This window comes from Aspergillus ambiguus, assembly GCF_047715705.1.
Source record: "Aspergillus ambiguus strain CBS 117.58 unplaced genomic scaffold BDV59scaffold_3, whole genome shotgun sequence".
NCBI lineage: Eukaryota > Fungi > Ascomycota > Eurotiomycetes > Eurotiales > Aspergillaceae > Aspergillus > Aspergillus ambiguus.
Window position 1 is genome coordinate 403,814 of NW_027395516.1, and position 13,424 is coordinate 417,237.

The following is a 13,424-nucleotide window of genomic DNA, read 5'->3' on the forward strand; positions in this document are numbered from 1 at the left end:
TTCCGCCGCTCACCGCCCTCGCTTAGACGGGGAGCGCTTTGCCCGATGGGGACTAGTGGATCCGTTTAGGGGATCTGAAGTCACCTGATCTTGATGGCCCTCTTACTAAGCCAGACCGAGCGAACTAACTATACCTAGGTAGACGACACGAGAGGTATTATTCACAACGCCTTCGAAGGAACGGCAATTACTACATTACAGAGACCGCAACGCTGCAAACGACCAACGTCAAAACGCCCCCCTTAGCAAGCACACCCCTCCTTCGCCGTGGCCGCGCCGCGCTCGCTCAGGTTCACCCGCGAGTCTTCAGCCGGACGACCGCCGCCCAGCGTTGTCTGACCCGTTCCCGCGCCGGCGCTGCGGCCACTCTTCAAGCTGCTCTCGGGGATGGCATTCGCAATGGCGGTAAACACGTCGACGACGTTGACGCCGGTCTTGGCACTGGTTTCGAAGAACAGGAGGCTCTCCTCCTCCGCGTAGGTGCTCGCCTCCCGGGTGGACACCTTGCGCGCATCCCCCGAGGCCGCATCGGTGTCATCGGCGTGGTCGGAGTTCTCCCCCGCGGCGGCGGCCGTCTCGTCGCCCTCCCCATCCGCGGCCCCGGACTCCTGTTCGCCCTCGGCCGGCGACGACTCGCCCGCGGCGTCGTTCCCGTCGTTTGTCAAGTCCAGCTTGTTCCCCACGAGGGCGATCACAATCCCGGGACTCGCTTGCCGCTGCAGTTCGGCAACCCAGTGCTTGGCCTTGGTCAGGGAGGAGGGCTTGGTCACATCGTAGACTACCAGCGCCGCCTGGGCGTTCCGGTAGTACATGGGAGCCAGAGAGGCGAAGCGCTCCTGGCCGGCGGTATCCCAGATCTCGAACTTAATCGTGCGGGTGGGGAGAGAGCATTTCTGGGTGAGGAAGGCGGCTGCGTGCCGAACCAACGGATGACATCAGCGTCGGGCATACCCAAGTGAAGGCGGCGCATGCCTTCGGAGATAGCGGGGACTTACCTCCGATCGTCGGTTCTTTGTTCTCTTGGAAGTCGTTGTTGACAAATCGCAGGACCAGCGAGGACTATCGGGGGTGGGTTAGTTGGCCGCTTTTTCTTTTGATGTCCATCGTCACCCATGTACGAGGGCGCCATCGTAGAGAGACAGGTATCCGAGCCAAATCGGATCAAGTAATCCAAGAACGTACCTTTCCCACGGCGGCCTCGCCCAGGAGCACCAGCTTGACGCTGCTACTCGGCTTCGGAGTATTTGCGCTAGTTGACTCAGACATGACAACAGAGCCCAACAGCAGTAGCCAAGCACAAATAAGTTATCAATCAGGCGGTCGTGCAGGAAAATTGCCAACGGGAGGGGGTGGTTCAGATCCGCAAGAGAGAAGTGCTGGATGTACTCGGGGTAGCCTGGAGACGACGTCAGCAGGGACACGAGAGACCTAACGGATGCGAGCAGGGGTCGGGCCGGCCGACGGACGAATGGGGGAACGAGACAGGAGGCGGCATACCAGTACCGAGAGAAAAGGCGGTGGACAGTCGCAACGTGGTGAGTGTCCAGAACGGCGACTGATGGTGATGGAAAATGGCTGATATGTACCCAGCAAGAGGCGGAGAGGAAGCGTTGCCAGCGCCTTAGTCACGCCGCCCCGTTACCCGATCCGGTCGGAGCAGTCACGGGATCTCCACCGTCCTGGAGAGATTCATATCCAGCAATCTGACTTGGATTCCCAGATGAAACGAGCTCCTTCACGACACGAGTCTGTCTGGAGGAAAAAACACCAGCATCGATCTACCCTTTTGAACCCCGTGGTCCCCTCCTCATACCGCCTCCAAGCCCGGGGGCCTCGACCATGGACTCAGGTAAACAAAACGCCAGGACCCAGACGGCCACATACCAGTCTATCCGCCGATGACGTTCAGTCCTCTCCACCGGCAGGATTGCCAGGCGCTTGGGGAGGTCCTTTCGAATAGTACCCTGTCGCGTTCCACCGCCAACGTTGCACCGCATGAGTTGTGTTCGTAGATCCCGTCGCTGCCCAAGAATTAAAAACATGCGCCTGCAGGACGTTGATGGGGGGCCGTCAGAGTCTCCACCCAGATAATGCTTGCTCGAAAATAAGCCAGCAAATCGTCGTATCCGAGTCGGTTAGTGTATCGATGCCTCTTTGGGACCGTAGAGTTTCTTCGCTGTCAAAGGGTCATCCTGGTCAAAATTGAAGAACGAAGAACACTCCGGCATGGATTTTGATCACGCTTTGTTCGGTACTGTACAGTCACTAGGGAGGAAAAGAAACAGGTTCCCATACATAATGGGGTAAACGGGAAAAAAAAAAGAAATGATGGAGTATTTGGTATTAAAGCGCAAAGGAAAGTGACCGCGAGGTCAAAAGTTCTAGACTTGGTATCAACCCATGTATCCCCCCAAAAAATATGAAACCCGTCCGTCTATGCCAAACGCCAAACAAGATGAAAACCCAGACAAGTCACACAGAATTCGAAACAAAGACTTTTGGTTGACAGATCATAAGACCCGGGATCGGGCCGTGCCACCGAATTAAGGAGTAAGAGAAGGTGAAGGATGGCGATGTCGAGAGTCGTTCTGAGCCAGCAATGATTCTAGACCTCGACGCCGGGGAAAGTCGTATTAAAAAAGAATTCTAGTCCCGAAACCAGCAAGGTGGCCAACCATGAAGAAAAAAGGATAGCAGAAATGTAGTGTTACAGAGACTAGGAAAGAATCCCTGTTAGCCACGCACCAGACAATAACCGTGAAGACACCAGGGGATTCCGAGGCAACTTACAAATGCGGACTTCATGATACACACACGTGAACTCCAAGGCCCATACGCCAAGTCAAGCAGAAACCACAACTTTTGTTCGCTGAAATGAAGAGAAAGCGGCATTGCGTGGTTGGGAGCGGTCCCAGAGTTGGATTCACTTGGGTGGCGGTGGTGGTGCACCGGGCTTCTTGACGCCCGTAGTGTCATAGGCGCCTCGTCCCATGTTGCAAGCAGAGAGATCCCGGAGAATCATCTTGGATTCTGTACGGAGAGCCATTAGAGGAGGGTTGGGGAAAGAAACGAAAACGACTAGGAAGGATGGAGGATTGTGGATGGATGGATGTGAAGTATGAAGGAGGTGACTCACAGGAGTATTAAATAACAACCGTAGAAAAAAAAATTGGAATAAAAGGAAAAAAAGAACCGCCGATAAATATTTATCTGGGCGGTCTGACGATATAGCGTATAGCGAGCGGAATACCTGACAAGGACGGGTGGACTATGCAGGTGCAGTTGAGATCGGAAGAGGCGATCCTTTTTAAGAATGTTGACAACCCCGGAGCTGGGATGCACACAAAAAAGAAAAAAGGATGGCTGCTGCTGCACAGACGACGGCCAGAGTAGATCTGTAGGGCAGGAATGTGATGCCGATTCACCAGGTTGGACTGGAAGAATGGAAGTGGAACCAAACAGTCGATAGGTCTTTTTATTTGGGTCCCTGCCTCTTTTTTTTTTTTCTTTTTCGTCCTCAGTTCAGGCACCTCAAGCGTTCTTTATTCGAAATCGGCCTGATTCCGTCTTGTTTTTTAAACCCCAGGGATGTTAAAAGCGTAGCAAACAGGCGCGTTCGATCCGGGACATGCAGGCTGCAATAATATCTGGAGGTAAATCAAGCGCGCGATCTGATCCGAAACCCAGTACCCGAGCAAAAAGAAAGGGACTGGAGTGGCGGCAAGGGGGTGGGTTTAATCCAGGAGGAAGAGTGCCGCGGAAGTGAAGTCCGTACAATCCGGTCCAGTCCTGGAAATGCCGTCTCGAAAAACAAGCTTGGTGGGTGGTATCGCAAGGGAGCCGAGGCCAGGAGACGAGGAAACGACGAGACGGCGGAGGGTAACGTCAGAGGATACTAATGGGTACACACGGAGTAGTACGGAGAGGGAGGGAATGGCCGAAAGTATGGAAAGTATGGGAAGGAAGAGAGAGAGAGTGTGTGTGTGGTGAAGAAAGGAGGACAGGATGAGGCCAATTGAATTAGTTAAGGAATGGATGATGAAGAATCCAGAGCGAGATCTTGGGGGTCATTCATATATATACGGATGGATGGTGATATGGGATTTGATTTTTCTGGTTTAGAATTAAAAGGGATTTATTGTAGAACTCAAAAAATAAAATAAGGGAAAAAGAAAGACAAAATGGATGGATGGAGAGGACAGCGTACGCTGTAATAAAAAAAAATAATAATCTAGAAATAAAATAGAAAATAAATAATAAAATAATAAACAATAATGGTGACAGAAAATAATTTAATTTCAGGAAATAATAAATCAACCCACCGTCAATCGACCAGCTCTATCTAGCATGGTGTTCCCGTCCCAGAGGAGAGGAACGCGAATGCTGCTGTGGGTTCGGGTGGGTTCTCTCTCTCTCTTTCTCTCTCTGTCTGCTCTCCCTTTCCCCCTTTCTTTCCTCTTCCTTTCTCTCTCCCCCTTCCCAACGTTCAAAAGTACTGTGGCCACAGCGGTTGGATGTATCGATCTCTGTACGCCGTATATTTCTGTGAATGTCTCCTCCATCCTCTGTTTGGTTCCTCCATCTAATATTAGATGACCCGGAGGTTTCGGACTGGCCCTATCACATTCGCTCCGTTCGCTGACCAACGGTCGAAATCCCGCGACGGCTGACTCTAGCCGCGGGCTTTTCCTCGGGAGTTGTCAAGAAGTGCCAGTCAGATGAGCCCGTTGTACGGCAACAGACGGGGTTTTAGAGACTGAAAGAGTCAAGGATAGGTTGAGAATGATTCCAACTTGGGTAACGCGGCCCTCCCAAGAGGTTCATAACCCCGACGAAAGCAATTATGCTCGGAGCTACGACTCAGCGTAATCCACTCTTCATTTCTTCTTCTCAGAGACAAAAAGTCATCGGAAAATAATAATAATAGTAGTAATAATAGTAATAATTACAAACCCGTAAAAAGAAACCCCTTAGTTGAGCCCTCCACTCTCCATCAATATTCATAGAAGCTAGGAACCAACACCGCGGACTGGCTTCATGCAGGGTGGGTGGGGAAATGCAGCCGCTCATCAGGAACCGCGGATGGTTCCGAACCAGCACCAATCAATCTCCCAATGGGTCCCATCCATGGTTGTCTGGATTCTTCTCTCGCATGTCGCTGGTGGATGTTCTCCGTCAGGGGCCTTCCAATCGTCATCCTGTGATTCCCGAAGCCCTACTCCCAAACCCTTAGTTCTATTCCTGATTTAACCCCATGGAGTATGATCTCTGGAAATCCCTTTGGCGAGCCCCCATCCTGCTCTTCTTCCCTCTTTTCTTTTTCTTTTTCTATTTTTTTTTACGTTCTCATTTTTGGGGTGGGATTTACTCCGTGTGACAGAACCGTTACGGTTGGGTCATGGATACTGCCATGGCGGAGACTACCTCACCTGGATAAAGAAGAATGGAATCCCAGGTGAATCCCGGCCCAATCATGCTTCATTGCTTCAGATAGTGGAAGGTGCATTGCATACATAGATTGGCTGCGTCAACCTGATTGCCGGCGACTACACGGAGATGTGGCGTCGTGTTTGACAGGTGTTTGATCCCCTGGCTCGCTTCAGGATCTGGCTCTCACTGTCTAGGTCTCCGTCTGGGGACCTCGGTGGCGGCTACCCGGTTGAGAGAGGCTGAAGATGTAAATTTCTCGCCTGTACGAAAACGTACGAGGGAGGATTCGTGCAAATAGACCGATTTGGCTGGAGAAAGAGAGAGCGTGGTCGAGTGGAGTGCTCAGTGGACATCCGCCACGCTATCAGACCCAGATCGAGTGCTGCTGATTGATTCGATTATCCGGGAGAGGGACTCCACCGGACTCTCCTGGATTGATTCATGCCAACGGAAGTCTGTTTTCTGTCACTTGCCGGGTTATCAATCCCAAACTGCCGGGTGGAATTTGCGGCGTGGTCGTTGCTTTTCCGCGCTTTGTCCATGCCCACCCAGTATAGACAAGAGAGAGAGATCCAAAAACGCCCTCACCTCTCGCCAGAGATAATCGATCCAACCGCCTGGGCTGCTTGGATTTAACCTTCTCCGTCGGTCACCCAGGAGACTCCCACTGGCCCAAAGGGGGTGCTCAGTGGAGACGCCTAACGATCACTGCTGCGGGCGCGGAACCCACTGTTACCCGCTCTCCGTTACGTACCAGCCAACTATCGTATGTAACTTCCCACCAACATTCTTCTCGCGTCCTTCTAGTCCTTCTAGCGTCTTCCGTCCAGACAGCTCACGTCTCCCAAACCCGTGGCTCCTCACCCTTCCAGATGTCTTCCACAGCCCTGTGCCGCAGTGGGCTGCTGCCCCTGATTTTCTGGGGACGGACGAACGGCATCTGGATCTCCAGACCACCCGCACGCTCTTGGGCTTGATGGGGGTTGGCCACAGGAGCCCCGTAGAAACATACGCCGTACATTATCCTGCGTAGGCCCAGTAATTTTACCCCCATCTCCACCTCCCGTCTCTCCCACTCGACTGAGCCTCGCCACAGACGGGGCGCGGAGCCCATCCTGCGGAAGATCGCGGCAGGCGGACGGGTTGGCGACGCGTTTGGATAGAGAAAATCTCAGCCCTCACGGAAGCCCGACGTGTCCATGTCATCGACCTCTTTGTCTAGAATCCACTTCTTTCCACAAGGCGGCCTTTTGCTCAGACGGTTTCAGACCTGGGCTGTCCTGGTCGGTCGTTACCACCCTCTCATTTACCCTGCGCGTAAGCGAGTTTCGTCACATCATCACATCGATCGGATGCTTGCTTTCGTCTGGCTGACGTTGTCGCCGGGGCTGGGAGAGACCGCATGGGGGTGCGCGAGCATTGGACAGGGCAACTGTACTCTGGGGGAGACCGGTATCAAATTGAAACAAGTCCTCAATCGCGGCTGTCTACTGCTTCACTTCAGACACGGTCGCATGATGATCGCCCTGAAGATGACAGATAAACTTGCTGCCACCCGGCGCTTCCGCGTCGATTGTACTTTGCACCACTCGACCCGATCCTCCGATGAGGTCGTGAAGCCGGACGGTAATACAAACAACAAGGGTGGGAATCGACCATGGAAACCGGCCGGACAGATGAGCAGATCTTGGGTCAGCGTCGGGTTCCAGAAAATTTCCAGAAGTCCCGTCCGAACGGTCCTGTACCATGGTTCTGACGCGGATCGTACCATTGACTTTATTGCGGCGTCTTTCATATGAAAAATAGTATTTACGGCGTACAGGTTTCTTGTTAGGGCGGACGGTGGACACCGACGGTGGACGTCTTGACTCAGGACGGGACAATCGGGGAAAGATCCCTCCTGGAAGCTGTCTAGAAAGACCCGAGCGAACCTAGAGAGCAACCGTTGGGCTTAGGGAGTGGGCGGCGGCTCCGCTTCGGCGCCCACGAACCTTCGCCAAAACCACCGCAACTGGCTCGGTTTCTTGATTCTGTCGGATCTTCCCTACAGCGGAACTATTTCGAATAAATGATCAGATCAGGTCTTTTGGTCCCAAACAGTCATAGATAATCGACCAGTCCAATAATACGCAATAGTGATAGACAGCCTGACATGGATGGCCCCCGTTGGGATAATGGACCTGTCATCCGAAGCCACATCCATTTTTGGGCCCCCTTTTGCAACCTCCGACTCCGTATTAGTCCTCAGTCAGTCTCATCTAGACGAGATGCGGACGGCAATGTATCGACCCGCGCACGATTCATGCCCCGTTCTCCCTAGGGAAATTGGCGTGCCTCCCCGGCGGCTCGTTGCATTAGTCGCAACTGTTCTGCGACCAACCTGGGCCCCATTGAAACAAGCTTGGCTGGAAGACAGCAAATTCGTCAGGCCTGGACTTTGGGTTCTGACCGCGCATGAAGGGAATGCAAATGCAGCCCGGCGGCTGATCCTCATCACCATACATTATGTATGTATGTGCGTGCATCGGATCTGCGGGATCGGGTGTGAAACCACAATGCGAGGAATGAGACGGTCCGATCGCGATGCAGTTGGCCTCGCCTTGCAGAGATTATGATCATTCCGCGGAGCGATAACTTGTGTACTCTGGTCGGCGCCTTAGGAGTGAAGCAGGGAGCGTGGACACGGTCGCCGTTCGCTTGTTTTAGGGTAGGTTTAAAACATGTAGCAAAGTAATTTGCTGAAGTTTGAGTCGGCCGGGAGCTCCATTCTGGTCTCGATTTGAGAACAGAAGTACCAGATAGTTGATTCTATAGGTCGAGAACTGAGCCCAAATATGTATACACACGCAGAACACCGTGTGCACTGTCGCTCTACAAGACACCACACGTGCATCACCATCGCCGGCACTCGTCTCCGCCTCTCGTCCGATACTTTATGGCCATGTCGATCAGCTTCAATCCTTGGACGCCGGCATGAGTAATAAGATTCCAGCCTGCATACGTAAATTCACGGGGAAAATAGCTTTGTCCCGTCGGGATTTCTGGCCAAGAGAAGCATCCCAGAGAGGAAAAGATGGACTCCGAGGATCCACCCCTGCAACCTTCCTCTGGAAGTTTTCCTCGTCAAGAAGAACCCGCTCGATGGAGGCTCACATGCACAGGATCCGAGACTAACTACCGCGGAACTGCAGCCGGACGGTTTAGTGCCGGAGCCATGGGATGGCTTCCTTTCCTTCTCTGGAACTGATCGGTATTCGATGGAAGATTGCATCCATGCCCGACCCTGGAAGGATGGAATCGTTACCAGGTATCTCTCTACAACGGCGTCATCATGATGACGGGATTTCTTCCTCCTACCCCTGGATCACCCATTTTCGCGGACGGAGAAACCTCCTGGGAGATTCGGACCCGGAGGTGGCTAGATCAGAAAGATTAGATCAATAGCTTTCTCTGATAATGTTTTCCATTCCCAAGACTAACCTAGTCCGGGATGACCCACGGAGGAATCGCCGACTAACGCATCCACCCGCAATTCTGGATCACCATTCACGCCCTTTATCCTGTTTGGGTATCGAGCACTTCCTCTGGTTGCTGGGGAATATACAGACGACCGACCCAGATCCGTCTGGATATAATTGGGGGGAAAGTACCCCAACCTTTTCCCGCGGCCTGATCCACTTGACCTGGATGTCTTGACTGAGGACAGCGTGCATCATTGATTTTAGGCTCTTGTCAACTGGATACCTCGATTTTACGCGCCGATCGCTCATCATTTTGAAATCGATCTGACGGCAATGATTTTTTGCACAATAGGCAAAAATGAGAAAAAGAAAGAAAGATCAATGGGAAATATCTCAGCCTCAACCTCAGCCTCACGAATAACTGGGAGATAATCCATCCTTCGGGTTTCTGGGATCTAACACGGGCCTGAACCCCGACAGGGGATTTACCTTAGCTGCATTGGCTCATGATGATCGTGCAGCGGGGTGCAGCTGGGGACAGAGGTGGTGGCCGTGGAATGTTAGTCTCCCTAGATTGGTACTTTGTGCATCCGATGGGGGACGACAGGTGGCGGGAGCTCCCAACTCATATCGGCGGAGTTCAGTCGATCAGCCATCCTGACACTCTGATCCATCAAGAATGAATCTGACTCACCCACCCATCCATAGCCAGCACGATGCTCTGCAGCCCACACAGGGCAGTGCATTGACGTGCTCTGTACGACATACCCATCCCCCAGTCAGGAGACCACCTACCTAGCAGGTGGCGGAGATGTCCTTAGTCCAGGGAATCCCATTGCGTTTCGCCTGCCTACACTGGACGCGAGGGAGGCGATCCATGATTGATTGACAAACAATAAAGCCTCTCGAATCCATATTCTATTCATCCCTTCCATCAGGTGGGGAGTAGCGGACGGCATTGATTTGTCCGGATGCATCCCGCCGATCATGGCAGGCTTGCCTCTATCCAGGTTTCCGGTGCCGCGGAAGGACGGGTTATGCATGAAGGATCGATGGACCCAGTTGACCCGTCAGCTTGCTGTGGCTGTACGTGGGATGGGGATTATACGCATGTACTCAGCAGGGACGGCCTCCATAATGTCTGCACGCTCGTCCCGGGAATGCGGGAGGTGTGCTATGTGTTTCTGCAGACACTGGTTGGTATATGGTACCCCTCACATGCGACAAAGCATACGAAATGACCAGGTACTGGGTACTTCCCTTTAATTCACATTTACTTTGCTATCCATGCGGAATCGCCACCACCAGCCACACCAGACGAATGCTGGAATCCGGGGGGCCCGGTCGATCGATGAAAGAATGTCCCGGGACATATCTCCGATTACGCCAGACTTCATGCCGGTGGTTGAGAAATTACAAATTCCCTCATTAAACTAACCATGTCAGGGGCCTTGTTATGACATCCAAGGTCTATATGATTGCACGTTGTATATATGTGCAGAGACAGTGACATGTCTATCTCGTATATATTGCGTGAGGTACTTTTGTAGCACAGTGATCGAGTCCAATAAGTATCTACCAGTCTAATACGCCAGCCCCCGAAGGATGCACTACCCATAGCTCGAGAAACAGCCATATGCCATCTCAAACTACAGGGATATCGTTAGCAACACAGGACTGGGATACCCTGTACTCGATAGACTCACCTGTTCGTCGGTCTGACAGATCAGTATCCGCGGACCACTTCCAGCTTTCTTCGAAATATCCATGATCGCCTGTCCGTCAGCTGGCCCTTTGTCGTTTGCAGCGTTGTCAATGGCAAATCCCAGACATTGGGTCTTCTCGATAATGGCCTTCCTCAATAGGGCGCTTTTTTCACCAATTCCACCGGCAAATACGACAGCATCAATCTGTCCGTTCAGCTTGACAAAATAGTTGCCCATGTATCCCAGGATACGGTCGACCACGATATCAAACGCAAGCTGGTGCTCCGGCGAAGGAGGGTTCTCGACTGCAATCTTGGAGAAGTCCGTCGTGCCGGTCAGGGCTTTCCAGCCGGATTGTTTGTTGAGAATTTCTTCGGCCTGGCTTGGTCAGCCTGGTCTTTGTAGCAAAGGCAATTTAGGTTACGTACCGTGCTGATGTGCATCTCCTTGGTGCTGGAGGGACTCAGAGCCGCGGCGTCGCTGGTATAATGGAATACCAATCTGGTGCACTTATGTCAACGTATATATCTTCAGAAGATGAGGACAATGATACTCACGAAGGATCAATATCCCCACTACGTGTCGCGCCGGGCAAGCCAGCCAGAGGGGTAAGTCCCATGCTGTTCCGTCAGTCAGCCATATCCACGATGTGACCGCTCCTAGGAAAGGCACAGGCCTACGTAGTATCTACTGATTTCCCATCCTTAATGGCACACATTGATGCACCACTCCCCAGATGCAATGCGAGCAGATTAGTCTGGTTCGCGGGCTTACCGAGGAACTCCGCCGCAGACCGCAAAATGAACGCGTAGCTGATGCCGTGGAACCCATACTTGCGGAGCTTGTTTGTCCGAGCGATTGTCTGGTTGATGGGATAGGTTCGCACGCATTCAGGTATGGTCTGGTGGAAGGCCGAGTCAAAGAAGGTGATGCTCTTGACCGACGGAAAGTCATCTCGACACATGCGGATGATTTCCAGCGCCGAGTAGTTGTGTCTTAACAGTCACTGTCAGCTCTATCATCAACGGAGCGAGGTAGTCCTACAATGGAGCCAGGTCTTCAAGTTCCTCCAGCCGGTGATATGTCTCATCATCAATCATTACTGCGTGATCGTAATCGCCTCCATGCACGACCCGATGGCAGATGTAAGCTAGATCGTCGGTGCCGGCCACCTCAGACAGCTCGGGGTCCGAAAAGCAGCGTTGCAGGAGACTCTTGAACGCATCTTGCGGGGTAGTCAGTTTTTCGTCGAGAGTCTCTTTGCGGGTCTTCGACCCGTGGCTGTATTTCAGCGTCGGCGGGGGAGCTGTGATGCCTGAGATCTGGGCATTCGCAATCTCCTTAGGGCTTTTCTCATATGTGTAGAAGGTAAGCTTCACGGAGGATGATCCGGCGTTGACGGCGAGAATCGACTTGGGAGCCATGTTGGTGGACGACAGATTATGGCAGACAGGGGAAATAGACAATTGGGCTTTGGGATTTTGATTCTGGCGAGTTTCAGGGTTACATCGTCTGTTGCTGGCACTATATTAATATCTATGACGTAGATACTTGAAAGCATGAGATAAGATTGTATGCACGTGACTGACCGGCATTATGTACAGGACTATGGAACATCGAGATAGATATTTACCTACTCAATCCATTGGTGCTTCGCCTTCATCCCTTTTCACGAGGAGGATATGTGTCCGCAGTTGCACGCTTTTACTATCCCGCGAGCTCTGGTATCCGCCACTATAAGTTCGTGATCTCATAAATACCCTTACATGGTTTGTCCCTAACAACACCCCTCAACCATTAGCCTACGACAGCTGAATTTGACAGACTAGTCGCTGAACATAGATGGAAGGAATGCTCATATTTGTGGGTAGTCGATGTGAGGCCACGGATCCTGTAGTAGCTTCCTCGCTATACTTCGCTCTTCGGGTTTCCATTGGATAATCCAGCTGACGAAGCTGATAAACAGCCTTTTCTCTTCCCCATCAACCTGGGAGAGGGGGCTTTCAAAACCAAATTTGTTAGAGATAAGTATTCATTTTGGAGTGTTCCTGAAATACAGTGTTAGTCATATATGAAGATATTTAGTTGAGAGTTCTCTACCGTCAGCCACATCGACGTCCTCTTGCCGCGGCCAATGCAGTCGCTGGGGGCAGGACCGAAAAGTGATTTTATATACACAAGATGCATTTTGTCATAGTCTTCAACGGTACGTGGATCAACTGCCTCAAACAGTGTTCGTCCTTCTAGAAAATCCCACAGCTTCATTCAATTGTTAATTGTTTGCGCTAGTTTGGGAGACACTGCGTACCGTAACTCCCAGACTCCATATATCAGCACTACATGTGTACCCTCTATCAAGAATGGCCTCTCGCGCACGATATAGCTCGGCCTGGATACAACCATCCTGTGTAAAATCTCCTTGGACTGCTAGATCAAAGTCGACGACTTCAATAAGTCTGACAATGTCCTTCAGTGGTCCATAGTTCTTACGAGACAGATAGATGATGCGTCCATCATTGCACGGCTTCTGCGATAGTGGGTTTTCAAACTCATCTTGAGCATCCTGGGGACAGGAGCTCACGATCTTCCAGCGTACCATAATGTTATCCGGCTTCAAATCCATTGCTCTTGAATGAGAACCACGTTGTTGGCCATCACAACTGCGAATACCTACCAGTATGGATAAGATGGCATTCAGTGTGGAGATAATCAAGTGCTTGGAGCATTTCTTGGAGGATTATTTGGAAAATCTTATGGGGCATTACACCATCTTGCCATCGCAGGCAATATGGTCCCAGTGACTCACGTAAGGATTCGAAGACTAGAC

General features: G+C 51.8%; 4 protein-coding genes across 4 annotated transcripts; 2 read left to right on the forward strand and 2 right to left on the reverse strand.

Moving 5' to 3' along the window:
* Positions 1 to 133: 133 nt before the first annotated feature.
* Positions 134 to 1,582, reverse strand: BDV59DRAFT_169497 (Rab family GTPase). Its single transcript, XM_073688261.1, has 4 exons — positions 1,498 to 1,582; positions 1,183 to 1,396; positions 996 to 1,059; positions 134 to 910 (listed from the first exon to the last, which is right to left on the reverse strand). The coding sequence occupies exons 2-4, from the start codon at positions 1,264 to 1,266 to the stop codon at positions 243 to 245; spliced, it is 816 nt and encodes a 271-aa protein (XP_073551750.1). The 5' UTR covers positions 1,267 to 1,396; positions 1,498 to 1,582; the 3' UTR covers positions 134 to 242.
* A 3,446-nt stretch (positions 1,583 to 5,028) lies between these two features.
* BDV59DRAFT_169502 (uncharacterized protein) lies at positions 5,029 to 5,251 on the forward strand (the record flags this gene model as incomplete). The annotated part of the gene is made up of 1 exon (XM_073688262.1): positions 5,029 to 5,251. The coding sequence occupies exon 1, from the start codon at positions 5,038 to 5,040 to the stop codon at positions 5,248 to 5,250; it is 213 nt and encodes a 70-aa protein (XP_073551751.1). The 5' UTR covers positions 5,029 to 5,037.
* Positions 5,252 to 6,901: 1,650 nt separating this feature from the next.
* Positions 6,902 to 8,258, forward strand: BDV59DRAFT_169504 (uncharacterized protein). Its single transcript, XM_073688263.1, has 2 exons — positions 6,902 to 7,511; positions 7,567 to 8,258. The coding sequence occupies exons 1-2, from the start codon at positions 7,499 to 7,501 to the stop codon at positions 8,043 to 8,045; spliced, it is 492 nt and encodes a 163-aa protein (XP_073551752.1). The 5' UTR covers positions 6,902 to 7,498; the 3' UTR covers positions 8,046 to 8,258.
* Positions 8,259 to 10,329: 2,071 nt separating this feature from the next.
* Positions 10,330 to 12,112, reverse strand: BDV59DRAFT_82810 (putative acetate kinase). Its single transcript, XM_073697160.1, has 6 exons — positions 11,642 to 12,112; positions 11,278 to 11,592; positions 11,155 to 11,217; positions 11,026 to 11,098; positions 10,598 to 10,975; positions 10,330 to 10,540 (listed from the first exon to the last, which is right to left on the reverse strand). The coding sequence occupies exons 1-6, from the start codon at positions 12,019 to 12,021 to the stop codon at positions 10,502 to 10,504; spliced, it is 1,248 nt and encodes a 415-aa protein (XP_073551753.1). The 5' UTR covers positions 12,022 to 12,112; the 3' UTR covers positions 10,330 to 10,501.
* Between the last annotated feature and the right edge of the window lie 1,312 nt (positions 12,113 to 13,424).

Coding starts and splice junctions, on each gene's coding strand:
- BDV59DRAFT_82810 (XM_073697160.1), bottom strand. CDS start 12,021: ATGGCTCCCAAGTCGATTCTCGCCGTCAACGCCGGATCATCCTCCGTG. Junction 11,218..11,277: donor GGGAAATCAGTAGATACTAC/GTAGGCCTGTGC, acceptor CTGACGGAACAG/CATGGGACTTACCCCTCTGG. Junction 11,099..11,154: donor AGTGGGGATATTGATCCTTC/GTGAGTATCATT, acceptor TAAGTGCACCAG/ATTGGTATTCCATTATACCA.
- BDV59DRAFT_169497 (XM_073688261.1), bottom strand. CDS start 1,266: ATGTCTGAGTCAACTAGCGCAAATACTCCGAAGCCGAGTAGCAGCGTC. Junction 1,060..1,182: donor GCGAGGCCGCCGTGGGAAAG/GTACGTTCTTGG, acceptor CACCCCCGATAG/TCCTCGCTGGTCCTGCGATT. Junction 911..995: donor CAAAGAACCGACGATCGGAG/GTAAGTCCCCGC, acceptor TTCGGCACGCAG/CCGCCTTCCTCACCCAGAAA.